Raw genomic sequence first — 19,726 nt, 5'->3', positions numbered from 1 at the left:
ATCCCGAAGTTTAGTGCATTAATCTCAACAGATGACAACCAAACACAACTACGTAGGTTCACAGATCCTTTATACATGGAATTCACATAATAACGCACTACAATGCTTACAGTGCCTCAAGAGTAGCTGTAGGTTTCCCCTCTTCACAGACAGGCCTTAAGGACCAGTACAATACATCTCCTCTCTAGCTGTCATCTACTCTCTGTCATTGTCTCTCATGAATTCATTATCATTATCTTCCCTTCTCTGCTGCTTACCAACTTCTATTTTTTTCTCACAATGCTTTCTTGTTTTGCCTCTCACATATTCCCATTTTCATTTTCTCCGTCTTATGCATTCAGACAGTAAATTAATTTAAAAAGGGTTTATAGCTGTCAAAAATGGAAAAGCGACAACAGTTGCACAAGAATACTTTCTCTTTCCTGAGTCTTCCCCTTTCTCCTATCTCCACAATTAGAGCTCTCTTAAGACCTTATTCTGCTTTTTCTGGTGAGTTACTGGTCGTACAGATCGGGTCACTTACAAATATGTATTCTACTGTAACTGCTAGTAAGCTTTTACAGATGATGATGGGACAGTATCTCAGTTTCTGTAGGTTGTTCGGGGATCAGAGGAAATGCAGTTAAAATTTTAGAGTCTGTGAATCCATAGTGAAGCTGAAGCATGTAGCTGCCTTTTCTATTCCCTTTTGTGTGTGTGTCACCGGTAATCACTGCCGAAGTTAAGTTAGACACTGAACTCCAAGCTCCAAATACCATCAACTATTTGAAAGATTTGTGTTGCAGTATGTGTTTGTGGAGCAGGGTGGGCGGACATTGTTTTCTTGATTTTTGCCAAATGAATCTTGTGTCACCTGGGCAGAGAAGCAGAACAAAGGGAGAGAGAAAGAGAAGGATGGGCTGACATTTTCAATAGAAAGGGCAGCGAGAGAGGGCCACAGGCCAAGGTAAAGAGGCCACAAAAGAGCACTCCCTTGTGCTGCACTCTGTGTGTGTGTGTGTGTGTGTATTTGCGTGGCCTGTAGTGGATTTTCAGTTAGAGTTCTTTCCTCTCATCGCCCAGGGACGTGGACTGTGCAAGAGACATCCAAAGACGTACTGAAAAGGTCAAATCGCATCTCCCTCTGTCTCTCCGCTTGGTGAGCTGTGGTCAGCACACAGGGGAGTGGACACAGGTTGAACAGTCAGAAGCTCTCCTCTAACCAGTGCATCATCTGTTTCGTAATGTTTCCTTACACCACAGTCTCCTCCTTCATATGAATCCTCCTTTCCTAGTCTTGCTATCTCCGTCAAACAGAAGAGGAGCAGGTTTTGACACACACATTAGCCTGTTGTTACACTGACTAGACTAGATTTGATGTTGTTTTTCAACGCACAGCATGTTTTAGCATAATGCTTCAGAGTTTAGTTTAGAGTAAATGCATGCAAAAGTAGTTTCATCATGGCATGCTTAAGTGCTGAGTTGTTTGAACAAACTGTTACGAAGGCTAAGCTAACCCGCGCTCGTTGAATAACTAAACACAGTTAACCTAGCCAGTACCATTAATCCCCCTGTCTCACTTTCCCTAAGTGTTGCATTTAATGTGAGAATGAGACTAAACTGGTCTGGATGAGTGTATATCTTTACTACTTCTAGACGTCTTTGTGCTGTGTTACTGACTCACCTCAGACTCTGCATGGCTTGTGGTTGCAAGATGGTTGCCTCGGGGACCACTCCGGTGCGTCGGCTGCGCTCCATCGGCGCCCTTGCCTGGCCAGCCCCACTCTTCCTTGTTGTTGGAGTTCAGGCTTTTAAAAGGTGTATTTACAAAAGTTTGGGTTGTGGGATACAAGAATGTTTTTCAGTGTCTTTGCCTTCAGTAGGGTTCTTTGTGGTCTACAGCCATTCGCTCGAGGCTCCTTTTCGACTACCTCCAGCCGGCTGCAGTCTTCTCCAAATGGCATTCCCAGACACACCAGTGAATCTGGGTTATATCAGCACACTAACATGCCCCCATCATGTCACGTGTCAGTATTTTCCCTATCAGCTCTCTACTCAAAAGATACTAAACTGATCTGATAACACAACAAAACCCAGAATCACTTTCAATGTATTGTAGGATGTAGATTTACTTTGATGCCGATATTTTCTTTTTACTTAAAAATAACAGGAAGAATAAGACAGAGAATCCATGAATCACAACACCTGCCTACACAGTAGTGATGCCAATGCTGTAAACATCCAAAACCTCCCAGACTCTTTGGGTCATGTCAACATTCTTGTTAGGATGAGTCAGTGCTTTTTCTATGGTCCTGTAAGTCTAAGTAAACAATATGTGTAGAGCTGGACCCTAAACCAGCAGTTGTATAAGCAACAGCTGATTTTTAGCAGTTGTTGACAAAATGGCATGTTTTAAATATTCATACACAAACCCTGCTCTTTGCTATGACATTTGTACCCAATGTAATAGGCTAGTTAAAAAGGGGAGATTGAGGACCAGAAACATTTGGGAAGGCATAGGAGTATTTGCTTGAGGAACCATCAATATGTTTGCCATGTCATACTTGTTATTTAAAAAAAGCTTCTATGGCAAGCCATTTTAACATTTCATAGCTAGACTGGATATTTTTTGCAGATATCCGTAATTCAACTCTTCCTAGTCAAAAAGAACAATTCAGATAAGCACAATGACATTCTTCCTATCTACAATTGTCATTTCAGATATCCACTCATTCTTACTAGTACAAATTGCGTCACGTTTCCCATTTATGTGTATGGGGCTTTCAATTTCAGATATCCACAACGTCATTCTTCCTATCCAGAATGAACATTCCAGATATCTGCAATAGAATTATTACTAGGAAGAACTCCCATTACATATATCTACAATACAATTGTAGTTAAAACTCTAATGTCAGATATCCAAAATGAAACAAACATTCCAGATATCTATATTGTAATTTTGACCATCCAAAATACTGACTAGTAAAAATGTCATTACAGATATCAACAATTCATATTATGGCTAGTAAAACTGCTATTTCAGATATTTACAAAAACTGCTTGCCATATGCTTCTTTATTGCTATTGTAGGGGTTGCTGAATGAGGTTTGTTTGTTTGTGCATATCTGCACCTGCGTGTCTGAGTACAAAGACAGTCTTGACCTTAGCACCACCTTTGATCTGTTTCTAGATAAATCACTGCCACGATGGTTTGTTTGTTCAGGGGAGAGTGCTTTGAAAATCACTGCCCTCTTTGTCTCGGTCTACTCTTAATAAATTTACAAAACAGGCTGAATGAAAATAAAAAGGAGGAAAAAGAGCCATAGAGACAACGAGAAAACACAAGTAATAAACATGACAAAGATATTTTTAGTTTGATTGTGGAAACAAATATAAAGAATAGAATGTCTGTAGAATGCACTTTTCCTTTTTTAATCTACTCTCTCAGATTTACCACTTCAGTTGGATTTAAAGGGATCATGCGGAGAAAAAAAACAACGAAATTCCTTTCTACCATGTCACAAAAGTCCTCTTGAGTTATGCCTACTTCAACAACATTGCATTTACAAAGATGATCAGTGTGCACTGTCCCTGTGAGATGTCCACTACTAATGGACATAGCTCTCCATGGTCTGTTAGATGTTAGGGAGTTTGATTACAGTAATCACAAAACAGGAATGTATAGTCCGTGCGCCATCCATTATCAGTAGCCTAATAACTCTGTCATTTCTCCATTTTGGCATTTCCCAAATTATTCCAACAATTGGCTCAAGAGTTAGGCTACAATATATGTTTAGGCTAGTTAAGATGCTACTCGTCTAACTTTCATTTTTGGGGACTGGAGACTTATTTCTGGAGGATCTTTACTAACAGTACATGTGAACATGAAGCAGGATGAATAGTATTGACTCATGTAGATGAGTCTCTTAGCTTTGCTTAGCATCAAGCTTTTTTCTTTGAAAACACAAGCACAGTGCTGAGCATTTCCAGCGACCTTTAAATTCCCTTGAGTTTTCCAACTGCCCACTGGACAGCGTAGAGCCAAGAAAGTGTGTGTTTGGTGGTTACAAGCCCATGCTGCTGCAGTCCCACTTGGCTAGAGCGCCTCAGTACCGTGCCTGCTAGAGCACAGTCAGCTTTGCAGCGACACTCTGCCGCTGAATGTGCATCCTGTAGCACCTGTGGCTAGCATTGTTCCCATTACTGTTGACATACTGAAATATATGCATCAAAGCTGTATGATGCTATTTCCGCTTCACATAAAGTGGACTGGATTTTCTTACATTAACTGGATTTTTAAAAGGGTCTGTTTTTCATGTAGATCCAATTTTCTATTTGGTGCAGATAGATTATGTCACTGTATTCTAACTAAAGGGTTTCATTTAAATGTGCCCAGTTGCATTTAAACATTGTCAGTTTTTATTTTATTTCCATTACTTGCATAGATACTGCAATAGGATACCTGCAATAGTATGTATAAAGTACATTTGTTTTTAATATATATATTATAAAGCATCGACTGACGTTCATCTAAAACAACAAGGTACAAGCACATCCCGTGCAAATGTGTGTTTTGTTTTTGTAATGTAGTGTTTTTCTAGCTGTGTGTTAGTGTGTGCGTTTGTTTGACTGTCAGAGTGGGACGTAAGAGTACAGCACAATATAGCCAGGGTCTGACAAGATAAGAGCATTGTGTGTGTGTGTGTGTGTGTCTGTGCGTGTGCATGCATGTGCGTGTGCATATGTGTGTGTGTGTGTGAGAGAGAGAGAGAGAGAGAGAGAGATAGAGATAGAGAGAGTGGGATGAGAGAGGCTGACTCATTGACTCTTTGCTGTTCACTGCTTGTTCATGCAAATAAGAGTGTGTTGACATGCCAGAGTCTGCTCACAAAGGACAATCCATTAGCTATCCGTTCCACCTCCTGCTATATCCTTCTGTCCATCTTTCTCACTCGTACCTCAAGTCCAGTCTGGTCATTCTCCTTGTGTCTCTCTCCTGTCTCCCTCTCCCATTCTCTTTTGGCCTCTATTTCCACCTCTTGCCCTTTCAGCTGTTTTTTCTCCTTTCCCCTTCCTTCTCTACTTTTCAACTACCTTCAGCTCTTTGTTGCCTATGGCGATAGCAATCTGAATCCGTACATTTAGATGACATTTAGAATGTAGAATGTGAACATCACAGTGTGTGCTGCTCAGGCCTTTGCGATTATAAGGCATAACAACATTTACATAAACTTGTGCAGTATAATACAAACCTCCATCACGCATGAACACAAAATACACAAATATGCACACAGAGTGACTAGGAGTCAGGTGGCAGAAAGGAAATTCTCAATGGCAAGTTACAAAGCTTTGGGACAGCAATCAATACTAGTTTGGTTTGATCTGAATAATATTTTTATTGGTTCTCAATTTTAGGTGAAAAAATACTTGCCATATTAAAAAGCATGTCAGAACAAGCTGTTCTTCAAAGAACAATCTGTATAAAAAAAGTTTGGCATTTGATTCTGATGAATTTGATGATTTTAACCAGGCTACCCAAAACATTAACATTATAAGGTTTTTTCATGGTTTCAGCTCTGTAAAATCCGAGTTACCGGTGCAGAACTACCTTGAAAAAATGTTATCTCCGTGTGGCGACAATGCAGTGACCTTGGACAAGGGCTCAGTGTAAATGTGGAACAACCTGCTACAAAGAAGAATCGCTACTACATACTGAATAGGACACAACGTACTGGTCTTTTCTTACAGTTTGCTGGCTTTTATCTGCTTTAATAATAATACATTTTACATGCCTTCTCTGCTTTCTGCCTCCCTAAAGTTCAATTGTGCCTTCTTGTTGTACTCTTGCTTCTTTGTGACTGTTTTTATTGCGTTAGTCATTGTGCTTTCATTTGTTTTTCTTTCCTTCTATCCTTCTATCTAGAAATAGCTGCTATTATTCCTCATAGTTTTTTCTTTTTTGTTTAGCCTTCCCACCTTATTTCCTCTGTCTCCCATCTCTCCTCACCTTCCCCCTCTTTCTGTGTTGCTTTTTTTCCTAACCACCAGAGCCAAACACGGCATCTACAGATGTTTTGTTTGGTTTACAGTTTTCAGCGGTGATCCAGAAAGAAACTGAATTTAGGGGACTGTTTTTCTGCTTGGGGTGGAGATGTGTTAACATTATGAGTTTTATTTATATAATCTGCAGAAAAATCTATGGAATTTTGCATCTGCACATTCTGTCTGGTCCTGCTAACCACTATGTTCATTTTGCCCTTCCTTTCTCCTTCGTTCACTCACCTCCTCTATCTCTGTTCTGTGATGACAAAGATGCAGGCAGAAGGAGAGGAGAGTGCTGAGTTAAACAGAGACGCACAACTAGGCCAACACAAGTGCCTCCAGGGATGTGTGTATGTGTGTGTGTTCATGTATGTTTGGATCTGTGCATCAGTGTGTGTGAGAGTTTACAGCAGAGTAAGACAGAAAACAAGAGTGACAGAGAAACATAGACAGACACTGAGAGTAAGGTGGTGAGACCCTGGTATAATTATACCTACTGGACATGATTAAAAAAGCAACAACAGTTGTTAGATGGAAATTCCAACCTTCATTGTGTAACAGGAAAACAAAATAGCACAACAGTAAAACAACTGTGAAAATGAATGGCAATCTTGAGGCCCTGGACGATGGCATGATGAAGTTGCTGGTCCTGATGCTGACTTAGTCTAGACTTCATGTGACTTAGCTTGAACTTGGGGGCTTTTTAAGGTTACCTAAATAGGCATTGTTCCAGCTGGTGCTTGTGAAGTAAAAGTGCACCTTGCCATTTTTCATATGAATGGCAAGTTGCAAGGCCCAGTTGCATAATCTGCATTGCTAGTCATATTGCTTGTAGCAAATTGGCTTGTAACAAATTATTAACCTGTAACTAGCAGTCTCATTCCACAAAATGTCGCATTTATTTTTCCATCAGATAAACACACTAAAGGAACAAAATTTATTTTAAAACCAATCTTTTTTTCGCGTAATTTTCTCCTTTGTAATTCACATTGACTTACAGGACAACAGGAATGTTATTTTTGCAGTTTTTGCCATCATGATTATCATTAGTAATAACATTATACTCATCAAAATAATTGCTGAGATCTCTGGAAGTGGTGAAAAGGTGAAATGATTGCCCTGTTTTACTACTGTAGCAATGTTGCTGTATTCCTAATGCTCAGGAATTACCTTGGGTTAATTGCTTTCAGAAATTATGACCAAAACTATTCAAACTATATCAAATTATGCTTTAATGTGGGAAATCTATTTGTAATTTGAGCTTTTGAGTTGGTGTACTCATATGAGTGTTTCTTTAACTCACACCATGAATGCAGCTGTACTGGTGTGGCAGCGTGTGCAGATGTTATGCATATGGTAGGCAAACGTGTGTTTGTGTGTGTGTGTGTATGTGTGTGTGTGTGTGTGTGTGTGTGTGTGTGTGTGTGTGTGTGTGTGTGTGTGTGTGTGTTCGTGTTCTGAGTCAGTCAATCAGTAGTTCATACTAACTAGATCACAATTTTCCAAGTTTGGATGGGTGTTTGACTTTATATATATGTATGTATGCCAGTATTTTTGAGAAACAGACAATCAGAAGCACTATGTCTCTCTCTCTCCCTCTCTCTCTCTCTCTGTGTATGTGTGGATGTAGACTGCATGTATTATGCAGACCTAGGAGAGCCTTGTGCTATAAATAAAACAGGGCTGCAGTGTGCTCACTGGCGGAATAATCTATCTGACACTATGGAGAAAGAGAGAGAGAAAAGTAATTGAAGAGACAGAGTAGAGCAAAGAGAGAGAGAGAGAGAGAGGTAAGAATAAAAGACAGGTGAAGATGGAGAGAAAGAGAAACTAAAGAAAAGGAAGGAAGGAGCAGGGGCAAGGACTAGCAGGAATATATAACAGGAGAAAGAGAAATCGTGCCCAGGAAAGAAAGAGAAGCGTGGCTTATCCACAGGGCTTCTAGATGCAGTTAACACTGTGTAAGAGTCATATTTAAAAGGGCAGCATGTCTTTCCCGGAGGTGTCAAAAGTATTCACATTCATTACTCAAGTAGAAGTATAGATACTAGGGTTTAAAAAGACTTCTGTAGAAGTTGAAGTATCAACTCAAACTTTTTACTCAAGTAAAAGTGGTTTCAAAACTACTTAAAGTATAAAAGCAAAAGTAATGTTAGGGAAAAAATGCCATTAACGACAAAATCTCCACAGGGGCTTATAGTGCATTACCCCACCTCCACAAAAAAACTAAACTAAACTTTCTAAAGGCCATAATGACTATAATGTTATATTAAAACCTGTTTCAGCTGCATTTATGCCCATTGAAAATGAACACATTTTAGTATAACGCAAATACATTAAAGAACCATATTTGTGTACTACTGAGCATTAACATGTTTCATGGAGAGGAAGATATGATGACTAGTTGCCTATAAGTATTTTAATTAGCTTGTGGTACTTCGGTGCGCAGAGCTTGCAGCGCATTCAAAAGGAGTTGTTTTATCATCCAACCATTTCGAAAAATTCTTCCAGGTACGGCCAGAGATGTAGAAGGATTGGCTGGTCTTTCTGGCTACCAACCTCCTTGCTGGTGCTTGGTTGGGACATTTCGCTTGAGTTCTCTTGAGTCTCTGCCACGGACATCTTTGTACTAGGCTACATGCGTCTGCTATTTCCTTGCTGGAGTGTGACGATTTGTGTCATGTGCAGGTGCGATGGATCGCGCACAAACCAATAGGGTGTCGGGATGGTATACTGTATGTTTATAATTCTCATCCAACCACAATCAAATTCACTCTATCCGGATGGCGAGATGTATCTGGATAGGTTTTTTTTTTTTTTTAACGATGACAAGCCGGAATGAAAACAAGCCAAACTGAAATAGGAGTAACGAGGCTATTTTTTTAAATGTAAGGAGTAGAAAGTACAGATATTTGTGTGAAAATGTAAGGAGTAGAAGTAAAAAGTCTGCTGTAAAATAATTACTCCAGTATAGATACCCAAAATTTCTACTTAAGTAAGGTAGCAAAGTATTTGTACTTCGTTACTTGACACCTCTGGTCTTTCCTCGACATCTCCTTGGGAAATCATGCCGTTTCGATCTCTCTCTTTTACATTATATCTGCAAGAAATAAGAGGAAGTCTGTTTTGTATGTATTCCTCACACCTGTGTTAAGGACATTCAGCAGAATCTGCACATAGTTGTCATCATGTTTAATTGCTTGTGAGCAAAATGTCAAGTAGCTAGTGAAACCAATTCTTATTCATATTTTGCAAACACTGTTGTGTTTGTATGTTTGGGGTTGCTGTCCTGCTGCAGAATAAATTTGGGGCCAATCATACGCCTCCCTGATGGTATTGCATGATGGATAAGTATCTGCCTGTATTTCTCAGCATTGAGGACACCATTAATCCTGACCAAATCTCCAACTCCATTTGCAGAAATGCAGCCCCAAACTTGCAAAGAACCTCCACCATGCTTCACTGTTGCCTGGAGACACTCATTATTGTACAGCACTACAGCCCTTCAGCGAACAACCTGCCTTCTGCTACAGCCAAATATTTCAAATTTTGACTCATCAGTCCAGAGCACCTGCTGCCATTTTTCTGCACCCCAGTTCCTATGTTGTCATGCATAGTTGAGTCGCTTGGCCTTGTTTCAATGTCGGAGGTATGGCTTTTTGGCTGCAACTCTTCCATGAAGACCAATTCTGGCCAGACTTCTCCGGACAGTAGATGGGTGTACCTGGGTCCCACTGGTTTCTGCCAGTTCTGAGCTGATTGCACTGCTGGACATCTTCCGATTTCGAAGGGAAATAAGCTTGATGTGTTTTTCATCTGCTGCACTAAGTTTCCTTGGCCGACCACTGCGTCTACAATCCTCAGCGTTCTCTGCAAATGTACTTATAAGAATTGATGCTGGTTTGAAGGCAAAGGGTAGTAACAGCAAATATTGAAGTGATTTTGATGTTTTTTTGGTCGCTCACTTTGCATTTTGTAAATTGATAAAAATAAACAATCATTATTTATATTTTTGAAAGCATTCTTAGTTTACAGCATTTTCTTCACACCTGCCTAAGACTTTTACCCTTATATATCGACATTTATGTAGAGAGACATTATAGAAGAGGCAGTTGTGAATCACACAGTGAATCATTATTTGTCTGTTAATGTTCTTTGTTGGAGCACATTGGTTTGAGAAAAGCAAGTATCAGGTGGACATGACATCCATACAAGAAGCTAATAACAAACATACTGTCTAAATCTTACAATCTATCTTCCATCCCCCCTCAACTTTGTGAATACCTATGAAAAACTTAAACTTGACAAAAGGCCTTACTTTCTTAATTCACATTTTCTTTTCCATTTGATTGCTCTGCCTGCCAGGTCATGGAGTTAAAGGGTCAGATGATCCATGTGCCCGAGTCCTGCTCCCTAATGTTTCTGGGCTCGCCACGTGTTGATAAATTGGAGGAGCTGATGGGCAGGGGCCTTTACCTGTCAGATATCCCCATTCATGATGCCACACGGGATGTTATCCTGGTGGGGGAGCAGGCCAAAGCCCAGGATGGCCTGAAGAAGAGAATGGACAAACTTAAGGTAAAATGGTTTATTGGATGTGGGTATATTCCTATTTACAGTGAATGAAAACTGAGGAAAGTTTATCAGACCAGTTTGCCATGGAGAAAAATCACGCTCATCAGTAGCCAGTCAGATGTTTTGCTTCTTTGTGGCTTCTTGTTGGAAGACAATTACATGAACTTAACATATTCCACCTGCTGGAATATGTTTAAGCTGTTTAAATTTACAGTACGCTGATCATAGGCACTAGCTTGTGTTATAGCATAAAGTTTAAGGGGCTTTAATTACCACTAAGCCTTACCATCTACTAAGAGGCCACACCATACACTAAATGCGGTTTCCAACAACAGGAAAGGATGCAGGCCTTACTTGAACCCCAGTTCACCTGTACCTGCTTTTGCCATGTGGTTGGGGGCCAGCCCCGCATCTCATTCTTGTTATGCCAACCGTGCACTGAGCTAGGCATTGGTTAAGTTACTTAAGGTTAACAATAGAGCAAAACGAAACTAAACCAAAATACTTTAAGGATGAGGCTTATCATTTATCATTAATTTTCCATTTCGTTCTCAACAAAAAAGGTTATGCTATTAGCAACACGCCGTTCTTCTTTCTTCCTTATCTACTCTCTCTATGGAGCCTGCCCTCTGATGGGCTCTTATTAGGTAGGCCATCTTGACCATTGGCAATCAATCAAAATGACAACCTGTGACCATGATTACAAGTTAAAATACACACGCATTTACAGTATGTTTCCTCTGTCTCCTCCATCATGTTAGTTGCCAGACAACTCACTGAAGGGAAAATGTTAAATCCAATGTATTGGCTTCACTGACTGATTCATGGCTGGAAGAACGTGGCTCCTGGGACTTGCTCTTATAATTTTCTCTTTCAAAGTACCCTTGAGCAAGTCACTGGGTCTTGACCCAATCCTATGCATCTGCTCACTGCAACACTCTCTCACTGCAACTGCTCCCCCAGGCCACTGTTATAAATAGCTATATCTTAGTTGACTTGCTTGCTTGAACAATGGTATAGCACTACATCAGACAGATTTGGCATTAAGAAGCTCGCCCACAGACACACAATTATGCATATGCAGATTCAAACAATCCAAAAAAAAATTTAATTAATACACAAATTAATTTACGTGCACCAGCGGTTTTAATTTGATGCAGTACTCCCACATCTAGTCATCGTTGTCATCAGTGCCTTCATCAAAGCAAAGCACACAGAACAAAACCTCCTAATCTCCTTCCCTTCTCTCCTCTCCCAGGCCACATTAGAGCGGACTCACCAGGCTCTGGAGGAAGAAAAGAGGAGAACAGTTGATCTCCTTTATTCCATATTTCCAGGTGATGTGGCACAGAAACTGTGGCAGGGTCAGCCAGTGCCCGCTCGCAAATTTGATGATGTGACCATGCTGTTCTCAGACATTGTGGGTTTTACTGCTGTGTGTGCCCAGTGTACACCTATGCAAGTCATCTCTATGCTGAATGAGCTTTACACACGCTTCGACTACCAGTGTGGCATTCTGGATGTTTATAAGGTCAGTAGACAGAAAGATAAACACATCCTATTTATGTGATGTAATAATACCTGTTGGGGGACTGAATATATTTGTGTGTGTGTGTGTGTGTGTGTGTGTGTGTGTGTGTGTGTGTGTGTGTGTGTGTGTGTGTGTGTGTGTGTGTGTGTGTGTACTCGACATGTGTATGCGCTATCATGAATAGGTGTGCTTGTGTTGTGGAAAAAGTAACTGATTAATGGCCAGTCTGTGGGAGCTTAACAAAGATGTGTCAATATTGCCCATCTGACAGGGTGATTTGGGCCTAGTTACAGTCTCAACTGCCATCTTTCCCTCTTTTTATCCTTACTTCTATCATCAGATCAGTATCTCTTTATGTTTTTAACTCTTTCCACCATTGCTTCTCTCCATCATAATCATTGTCATAATCTTTCCTCATAAAACATGCTTTTCCTCTGTGTTATCTCTCAGAAAAGTCATGTATCAGATGCCTGGAGAAAGGGAAGATACAGAGAGGAAGGCAGACAGACTGAGTTTATGTAAGAGGGTCTATGTGTATAGCAGTTGAAGAGTGAGTGTGTATATGTAAAAGAGAAAGCAGGAACAGGAGGAGATTGAGGTACGCATATGTTGCCATTGTCATGGTTACTGTCGAAATGATTTAGCTGGTGACAGGCCTAAATGAGAGCAATTTGTCTGCTAGTTTTTTCCCCTTCCTCTTTCTCCTCTTGTGCCATCAATTCTTTTTCTTTATAAAGACTGTGTCAACTGTCATGACACCTAACTCACTCCTTCAACTGGAAATATGGCAATACATCGCTGAAAGTTGCACTACTTGTTTGCTTTATTAAATCAATCAATCAATCAAAATTTATTTATATAGTACTTTACAAAAACCAGCAAGTATCCAAAGTGCTTAACATCAGAAACACATGTCATACAATAGAAAGAATGAACATAGAAAACAGTAAAATCAGAAAAGGTTACACAGAAACAAAAGAATGAAATTGTCATACCACTGCTACGTATTAAAGGCCAGACGGAACAGATACGTTTTGAGTTTGGACCTAAAATGCCTAAATGCCTAATTTGACTCTAGGAAGACTTGCTATTACTGCAAATGTCTGGCATAGTAAGCCCAAACATGGACTAGGAATGACTTGACTTCATGGCTTAAATCTTATCTTATCTGTGTATACAGCAGTTGTTAAGCTCATTCACCTTTTACTATCATACATTAAGAGATAACCTTTTCAGAATTAAACTTCCCTTAGTGTATACAAACAAGGATTTGCAAAGCTGTATCAAAATTCAGGCAGAATTTTCAATATTTTTGCCCTGTCAACTGTATTTCAACAAAGATGTTTGAAAGGAAAAAATAATAAATACAAGAAAATCTCTTTCGGTGGCAACAGATATAGTTGGGTAAGTTGCCAAAATGAATTGCTTACTGTATGTAGGAAACACTGCCTAAAAGATCAAGTGGGATGGTATCTCTATGGCAATACAAACAAGCCACAGATAATTTGTCATGAATTTCGGCTGTTAACAATAGCACCGGATTGATCCAAGCATCTTTACACACCAACCCATTAACATTTCACACCCATCGAAGCAGGTCTCTGGTGGCTGATGTTGGACAGTGATGTCATGTGGCTGTTAGCCCGGCGGTTAGCTGGGTGGCTGCACATATACAGTACATGAGCATATACTCACAGCCACACTTATTCATTTCAGTTTCTGCCCCTCCTCCATTTCTCATACAGATTGAGACAATAGGCGATGCCTACTGTGTGGCAGGAGGACTTCACAAGAAGGTTGATAGTCATGCAAAGCCAATTGCACACATGGCTCTGAAGATGATGGAACTTTCCGAGGAAGTGCTGACACCTGATGGGAAACCTATCAAGGTGAGTTTTTTTGGAACACCGCTCAGCTGCTCATTATATTTACTATTCTGGCTTTTTCACATGTTCATGGTTTGCTTCCCTTTTAGTTTTTTTCCCCCAGTCCTTCCTTTCCCCATAATGACACTGCTGTAACACATATGAGAATATGTGACTTCATTAATTGTTAGCAGCGATCTGTATTTTTGTTTGATTTGTCTGTCCATGCAGTTCCTCTTTTGCTACATTCATAACTTTATTGCTTTGTGCCATTTTATATTTAGTTTGTTTTATTTTACATATTTAAATGTATCATCATCCCTTTGGAGGCTGGGTGCATTAAACCCGAGTCGACAATGTTCAAAGTTTCCATTGCTGAAGCTGCGGCGAGGAGCTGTGGTCTTAGGGTCTTAGGTGCCTCAAGGGGCGGTAACCCACGAACACCGTGGTGGACACCGGTGGTCAGGGAAGCCGTCCAACTGAAGAAGGAGTCTTTCCGGGATATGTTATCCCAGAGGACTCCGGAGGCAGTTGCAGGGTACCGAAGGGCTGCAGCCTCTGCCGTGAAAGAGAAAAGACATGGAGAAGGACTTTCGGTCGGCACCAAGGTGCTTCTGGAAAACTGTTCGCCACCTCAGGAGGGGGAAGTGGGGAACCATCCAAGCTGTGTATAGTAAGGATGGCACTCTGTTGACCTCAACTGAAGAGGTAATAGGGCGGTGGAAGGAGCACTTTGAGGAACTCCTGAATCCGACTAATACACTTAGAGGCAGAGCTGGAGGATGATGGGGGATCGTTGTCGATTTCCCGGGCAGAAGTCACTGATGTAGTCTAGCAACTCCACAGTGGCAAAGCCCCTGGGATTGATGAGATCCGTCCAGAAATGCTCAAGGCTCTGGGTGTGGAGGGGCTGTCCTGGTTGACACGCCTCTTCAACATTGTGTGGAAGTCTGGGACAGTGCCAAAGGAGTGGAAGACCGGGGTGGTGGTTCCCCTTTTTAAAAAGGGGGACCTGAGGGTGTGTGCCAATTACAGGTGTATCACACTTCTCAGCCTCCCTGGTAAAGTCTACTCCAAGGTGCTGGAAAGGAGGGTTCGGCCGATAGTCGAACCTCAGATTGAAGAGGAACAATGCGGATTCCGTCCTGGTCGTGGAACAACGGACCAGCTCTTCACTCTCGCAAGGATCCTGGAGGGAGCCTGGGAGTATGCCCAACCGGTCTACATGTGTTTTGTGGATCTGGAAAAGGCGTATGACTGGGTCCCCCGGGAGATACTGTGAGGGGTGCTGCGGGAGTATGGGGTGAGGGGGTCTCTTCTCAGGCCCATCCAATCTCTGTACGACCAAAGTGAGAGCTGTGTCCTGGTTCTCGGCAGTAAGTCGGACTCATTTCAGGTGAGGGTTGGCCTCCGCCATGGCTGCGCTTTGTCATATGTCATTTGTAATATTTATGGACAGGATATCAAGGCGTAGTCAGGGTGGGGAGCGGTTGCAGTTCGGTGGGCTGGGGATCTCATCGCTGCTCTTTGCAGATGATGTGGTCCTGATGGCATCATCGGCCTGTGACCTTCAGCACTCACTAGATTGGTTCGCAGCCGAGTGTGAAGCAGTTGGGATGAGGATCAGCACCTCTAAATCTGAGGCCATGGTTCTCAGTAGGAAACCGATGGAGTGCCTACTCCAGGTAGGGAATGAGTCCTTACCCCAAGTGAAGGAGTACTCGGGGTTTTGTTCGCGAGTGAGGGGATAATGGAGCGGGAGATTGGTCGGAGAATCGGCTCAGCGGGTGCGGGCACATTCAATTTATCGCACCGTTGTGACGAAAAGAGAGCTGAGCCAGAAGGCAAAGCTCTCGATCTACCGGTCAGTTTTCGTTCCTACCCTCACCTATGGTCATGAAGGCTGGGTCATGACCGAAAGAACGAGATCCAGGGTACAAGCGGCCGAAATGGGTTTCCTCAGGAGGGTGGCTGGCGTCTTCCTTAGAGATAGGGTGAGAAGCTCAGTCATCAGTGAGGAGCTCGGAGTAGATCCACTGCTCCTTCGTGTTGAAAGGAGCCAGTTGAGGTGGTTCGGGCATCTGGTAAGGATGCCCCCTGGGTGCCTCCCTAGGGAGGTGTTCCAGGCACGTCCAGCTGGGAGGAGGCCTCGGGGAAGACCCAGGACTAGGTGGAGGGATTATATCTCCAACCAGGCCTGGGAACGCCTTGGGATCCCCCAGTCGGAGCTGGTTAATGTGGCTCGGGAAAGGGAAGTTTGGGGTCCCCTGCTGGAGCTGCTCCCCCCACGACCCGACACCAGATAAGCGGATGAAGATGGATGGATGGATGGATAAATGTATCATCAGCCATACATATGTTTATCAGCCATACATTCTCTTTTTGGTGCAGAACTCTGTCTCCAAAATGTACTTAAATGAGCTGTATTGCTTGTCTGAGTGATTTCTGTATGTTTTCCATACTGTATGTGAGTCTGGGCCTGAGTGTGTGCATGAACATTTTCTGCGACTAGTTTTTTTTGTCACAAATCAGCACCTGATTGTTAATTGGGCTATTTATCTTTACTTTTCATAACTTTTTTCTCCCTAACATTGTAGCGTCCCTAATAACCATGAAGCATACATACAATCACCTACTAAGCTGAATCACACAGATCCTGACACATTGTATGATGTAGCGCCACTGCTCATTTTCCCTGAAGCTTTAAAAGCCTAATATTATATTTATGTAGAAAAATGTAACAACTTCTTCTGATGCCTCCATGTTAAAACACTTTAGGACCCCTGTAGTTCATGTGCACCATTCACTGAGCTGTCAATGCACTGTGACAATGCATTTTAAGAGATTAACAGTGGCTTGTAACATTTTTATAAGCAATCTTGTACTGAGAGAAATGCATAATTTTAAGCAACATGTCCAACTGATGAATACAATTCTGACCATGTTATTAAGATCTACTATGCATTGCCAAAAGATTTACTTTTTAAAAATTTTTTTAGAAGTAAGTGAATTAGCCAGTATTGCCATTACCACTTCCTGCTGAGGACAGTTTTCTTTAATCTTTGCCTTTAGACAGTAGTGTGATATTGCAGTTGAAAGATTGTGCGTCTGTGTGCCTGTATCTGTTTCTGCCTGTATCTAAATGTATCTAAATCATTTTGCTGGTTCTGAATATATTTGTGTTGGTATTTCCACATTATTGACTATTTCAAAATGAAAGGTATTGTAAGTATAAATAGCAAAGCATTGTGCATCTTTGGATTGCAACCTCTGAGTGCTTGGTTAGTGTTTAAGGAATGTGACTTATTAATACGTTGACAATTCCCAAATAGAGATATTCAAAGCCTTTTGGAACAATAACAATGATATTTCTGTGCAGTGTGTATTTCAGTGAACTGCCACGCACTGTGATACCGCATTAAACGTTAATTGGCAATTGTCATCTCAGTGTCTTGCATGACAAAATCCCCAAAACTCTCAGAACTATAATCAATCCATTAATTTTATTCTTTTTTTATTAGTTATTTGTATTTTTAATACACAAAGATAACATTCCCTGTAGTTTTAAGGGAGTAAGGTAGGACAATAAAGACAGAAAGAGAGAATATGCAACAGAAAATAGTTATTAATCTTTGAAGCTAATGGTTCAGAGGAGTTTGTTTTCATGAAATGAGGCAAGAGACATAGGAGTGTACTACGAAGCAAGTTCGACAAAGCCTGAAGAGATAACAGGTACCACGACGGCGGTTATCAACTTGCTCTGTTAACCCATGCCCTTTTCTTCAGGCTCTGTGCGTGTTCCCATAAAAGGGATGTAAAGAGCACGATTAGACTCTTCTACTGCACTATATGGCCTGATTGCATGCCTCCTACTTCCACCTATGAAGAATATGACAAATAGTTTACAGCAAAAAGGCTAAAGATAATAAGAACTTTCTAAATGTTTTGTATACTGATAATGAATGAAAGAAAAAAGAACAGAAATAACTGACTTGTTACTATCGGAGCTTAGCAAATTTTTCCAACCCATGTGTCCATCACTAGTGTATTTTTCCACATTCACACTTTAATTTTCATTCTGATTTGCAGTGAAATGCTGCACTATGTGTGCCTCTCTAGTGGCTGTGGATGTTTCTTAATGTAGATGCCTTTGTGTTTACAATTGGAGATGATTAGTGCCTATGTGTGCTGTGTGGGTGTACGCATGTGATGTTTTGTTCTATTTATGTACAATATGCTTCTGAGTGTAGTGTGTGTGTGTGTGTGTGTGTTTAGTTATTCAACTAGTCTGCATCAATGACAGTAAATTTCCAGGATAGTTGCCTCCAGATGTTCCACCAGATGTCCCTCGCCTTCAGTTCTCTGTGTTGCCGTTCTCAAACTCCGTTCCCTTGGGGAAACAACAGCAAACTGCCAGCTACCAAGCTACACGCTGAAAATTTTGAAGAAAATTTGGATCATGCAACAAGGAATAATATTTTAACGGCATTTACTGTCTAACTAGGACATTTTGGGACCTATTGGCGGGAATTGCTATGAACAAAATACACACAGTGATACACTAGTAAGAGCAAATTACTCTTAACTATGTATCCAGCTAATTTAAATAGCTCACGTTACTGTATTGTGTGAAAAATTAACTTCAGTTAATATTATATGTGGCATTTTATTTTGCGGAGTGCAAATGTTTCACCAAAACAAGTTCCTTCATGAGACATTTTGCATAGCCACTGTCGCAGAGCTTAGGCCCGCCCAAGATGATTGTGATTGGTTTAAAGAAATGCAAACAACCCAGAGCATTTTTTTCTTGTATTCTGGAATGTATCTGTGGTAGAGGCAGACGTTACTCCACAATGCTGTGGAGATAGGTCAATGTGAGACTAGTTTTCAACCGTCTAAATTTTGTTACTCTTGTCTGTCTCTCTCTGTCGCTCTCTGGTCTTCTCTCTGCATCACACATTTCTCTATTTAATATTTTTTTCAATATGTGCTATGATTCGTTGACACAACCTAATAAAGGTTGCTTGATTGACATTTCTTTCAAATGGGTTACCATTTTCTTCAGTTTATGCTAGGTCTTTCTCATAAAATTGCTTTATTTTACCCTATCCCTGAACAGTATAATAAGTTCAAGGCTTGCTTTTTACCCTCATGGTTTAATTTAGTTTTGCATGTTGGCTATGGGACATTTAAAACATTATTATTATTATTATTATTATTATTATTATTATTATTATTATTATTATTATATATTATGTTTGAGGAAAAGCATGTGTCAATGTATGCAGGAAAAATAAGTTTTAAAGGTGTATGCTTTTCATCACATAGCTGCAGCTGTTGCTGTTGCTGTGAGTGATCCAGGGTTATATACAATGCTCAGAATTATTGATAAGACAAGATTAACATGACATCCATGCCATGTGTCCATGTGGAACTGTATTCAACATTATTTCATGTACTAATGGAGTTAGAGAAAGGCAAGCTGCTCTTTTGCAGAATAAAAGATGAATATATTAAGTAAGGAGGGAAGGAAAGAGGCTGAGGGAATTGAGTTTAAACCTCTCATGTTAATTCATTGGAATGAAAAGGGAACACAGGCTATGATTTATTTATGTCTATCCTCAGTCCAGTCTCTGTCAAGGTCAACCATTACCCTTAGGCTGCATTTGGTAGCTTTGCGGGCCTGTGTGCTAACTTGCAATGTCATAAATATGAGCTAAAGTCAGTACCT

At 40.9% G+C, this 19,726-nt stretch overlaps 1 protein-coding gene across 1 annotated transcript in view; it reads left to right on the top strand.

Moving 5' to 3' along the window:
- Positions 1-19,726, top strand: part of gucy1a2 (guanylate cyclase 1, soluble, alpha 2) — a 48,146-nt gene that overhangs the window by 17,476 nt on the left and 10,944 nt on the right. The window contains exons 5-7 of the mRNA XM_039781709.1: positions 10,390-10,602; positions 11,858-12,130; positions 13,876-14,019. Coding sequence (XP_039637643.1) covers positions 10,390-10,602; positions 11,858-12,130; positions 13,876-14,019 — 630 coding nt within the window. The remainder of the gene's footprint in view (positions 1-10,389; positions 10,603-11,857; positions 12,131-13,875; positions 14,020-19,726) is intronic.

Source organism: Perca fluviatilis, chromosome 2, assembly GCF_010015445.1.
Source record: "Perca fluviatilis chromosome 2, GENO_Pfluv_1.0, whole genome shotgun sequence".
NCBI lineage: Eukaryota > Metazoa > Chordata > Actinopteri > Perciformes > Percidae > Perca > Perca fluviatilis.
This window is presented reverse-complemented; position numbering and strand designations above follow the sequence as displayed.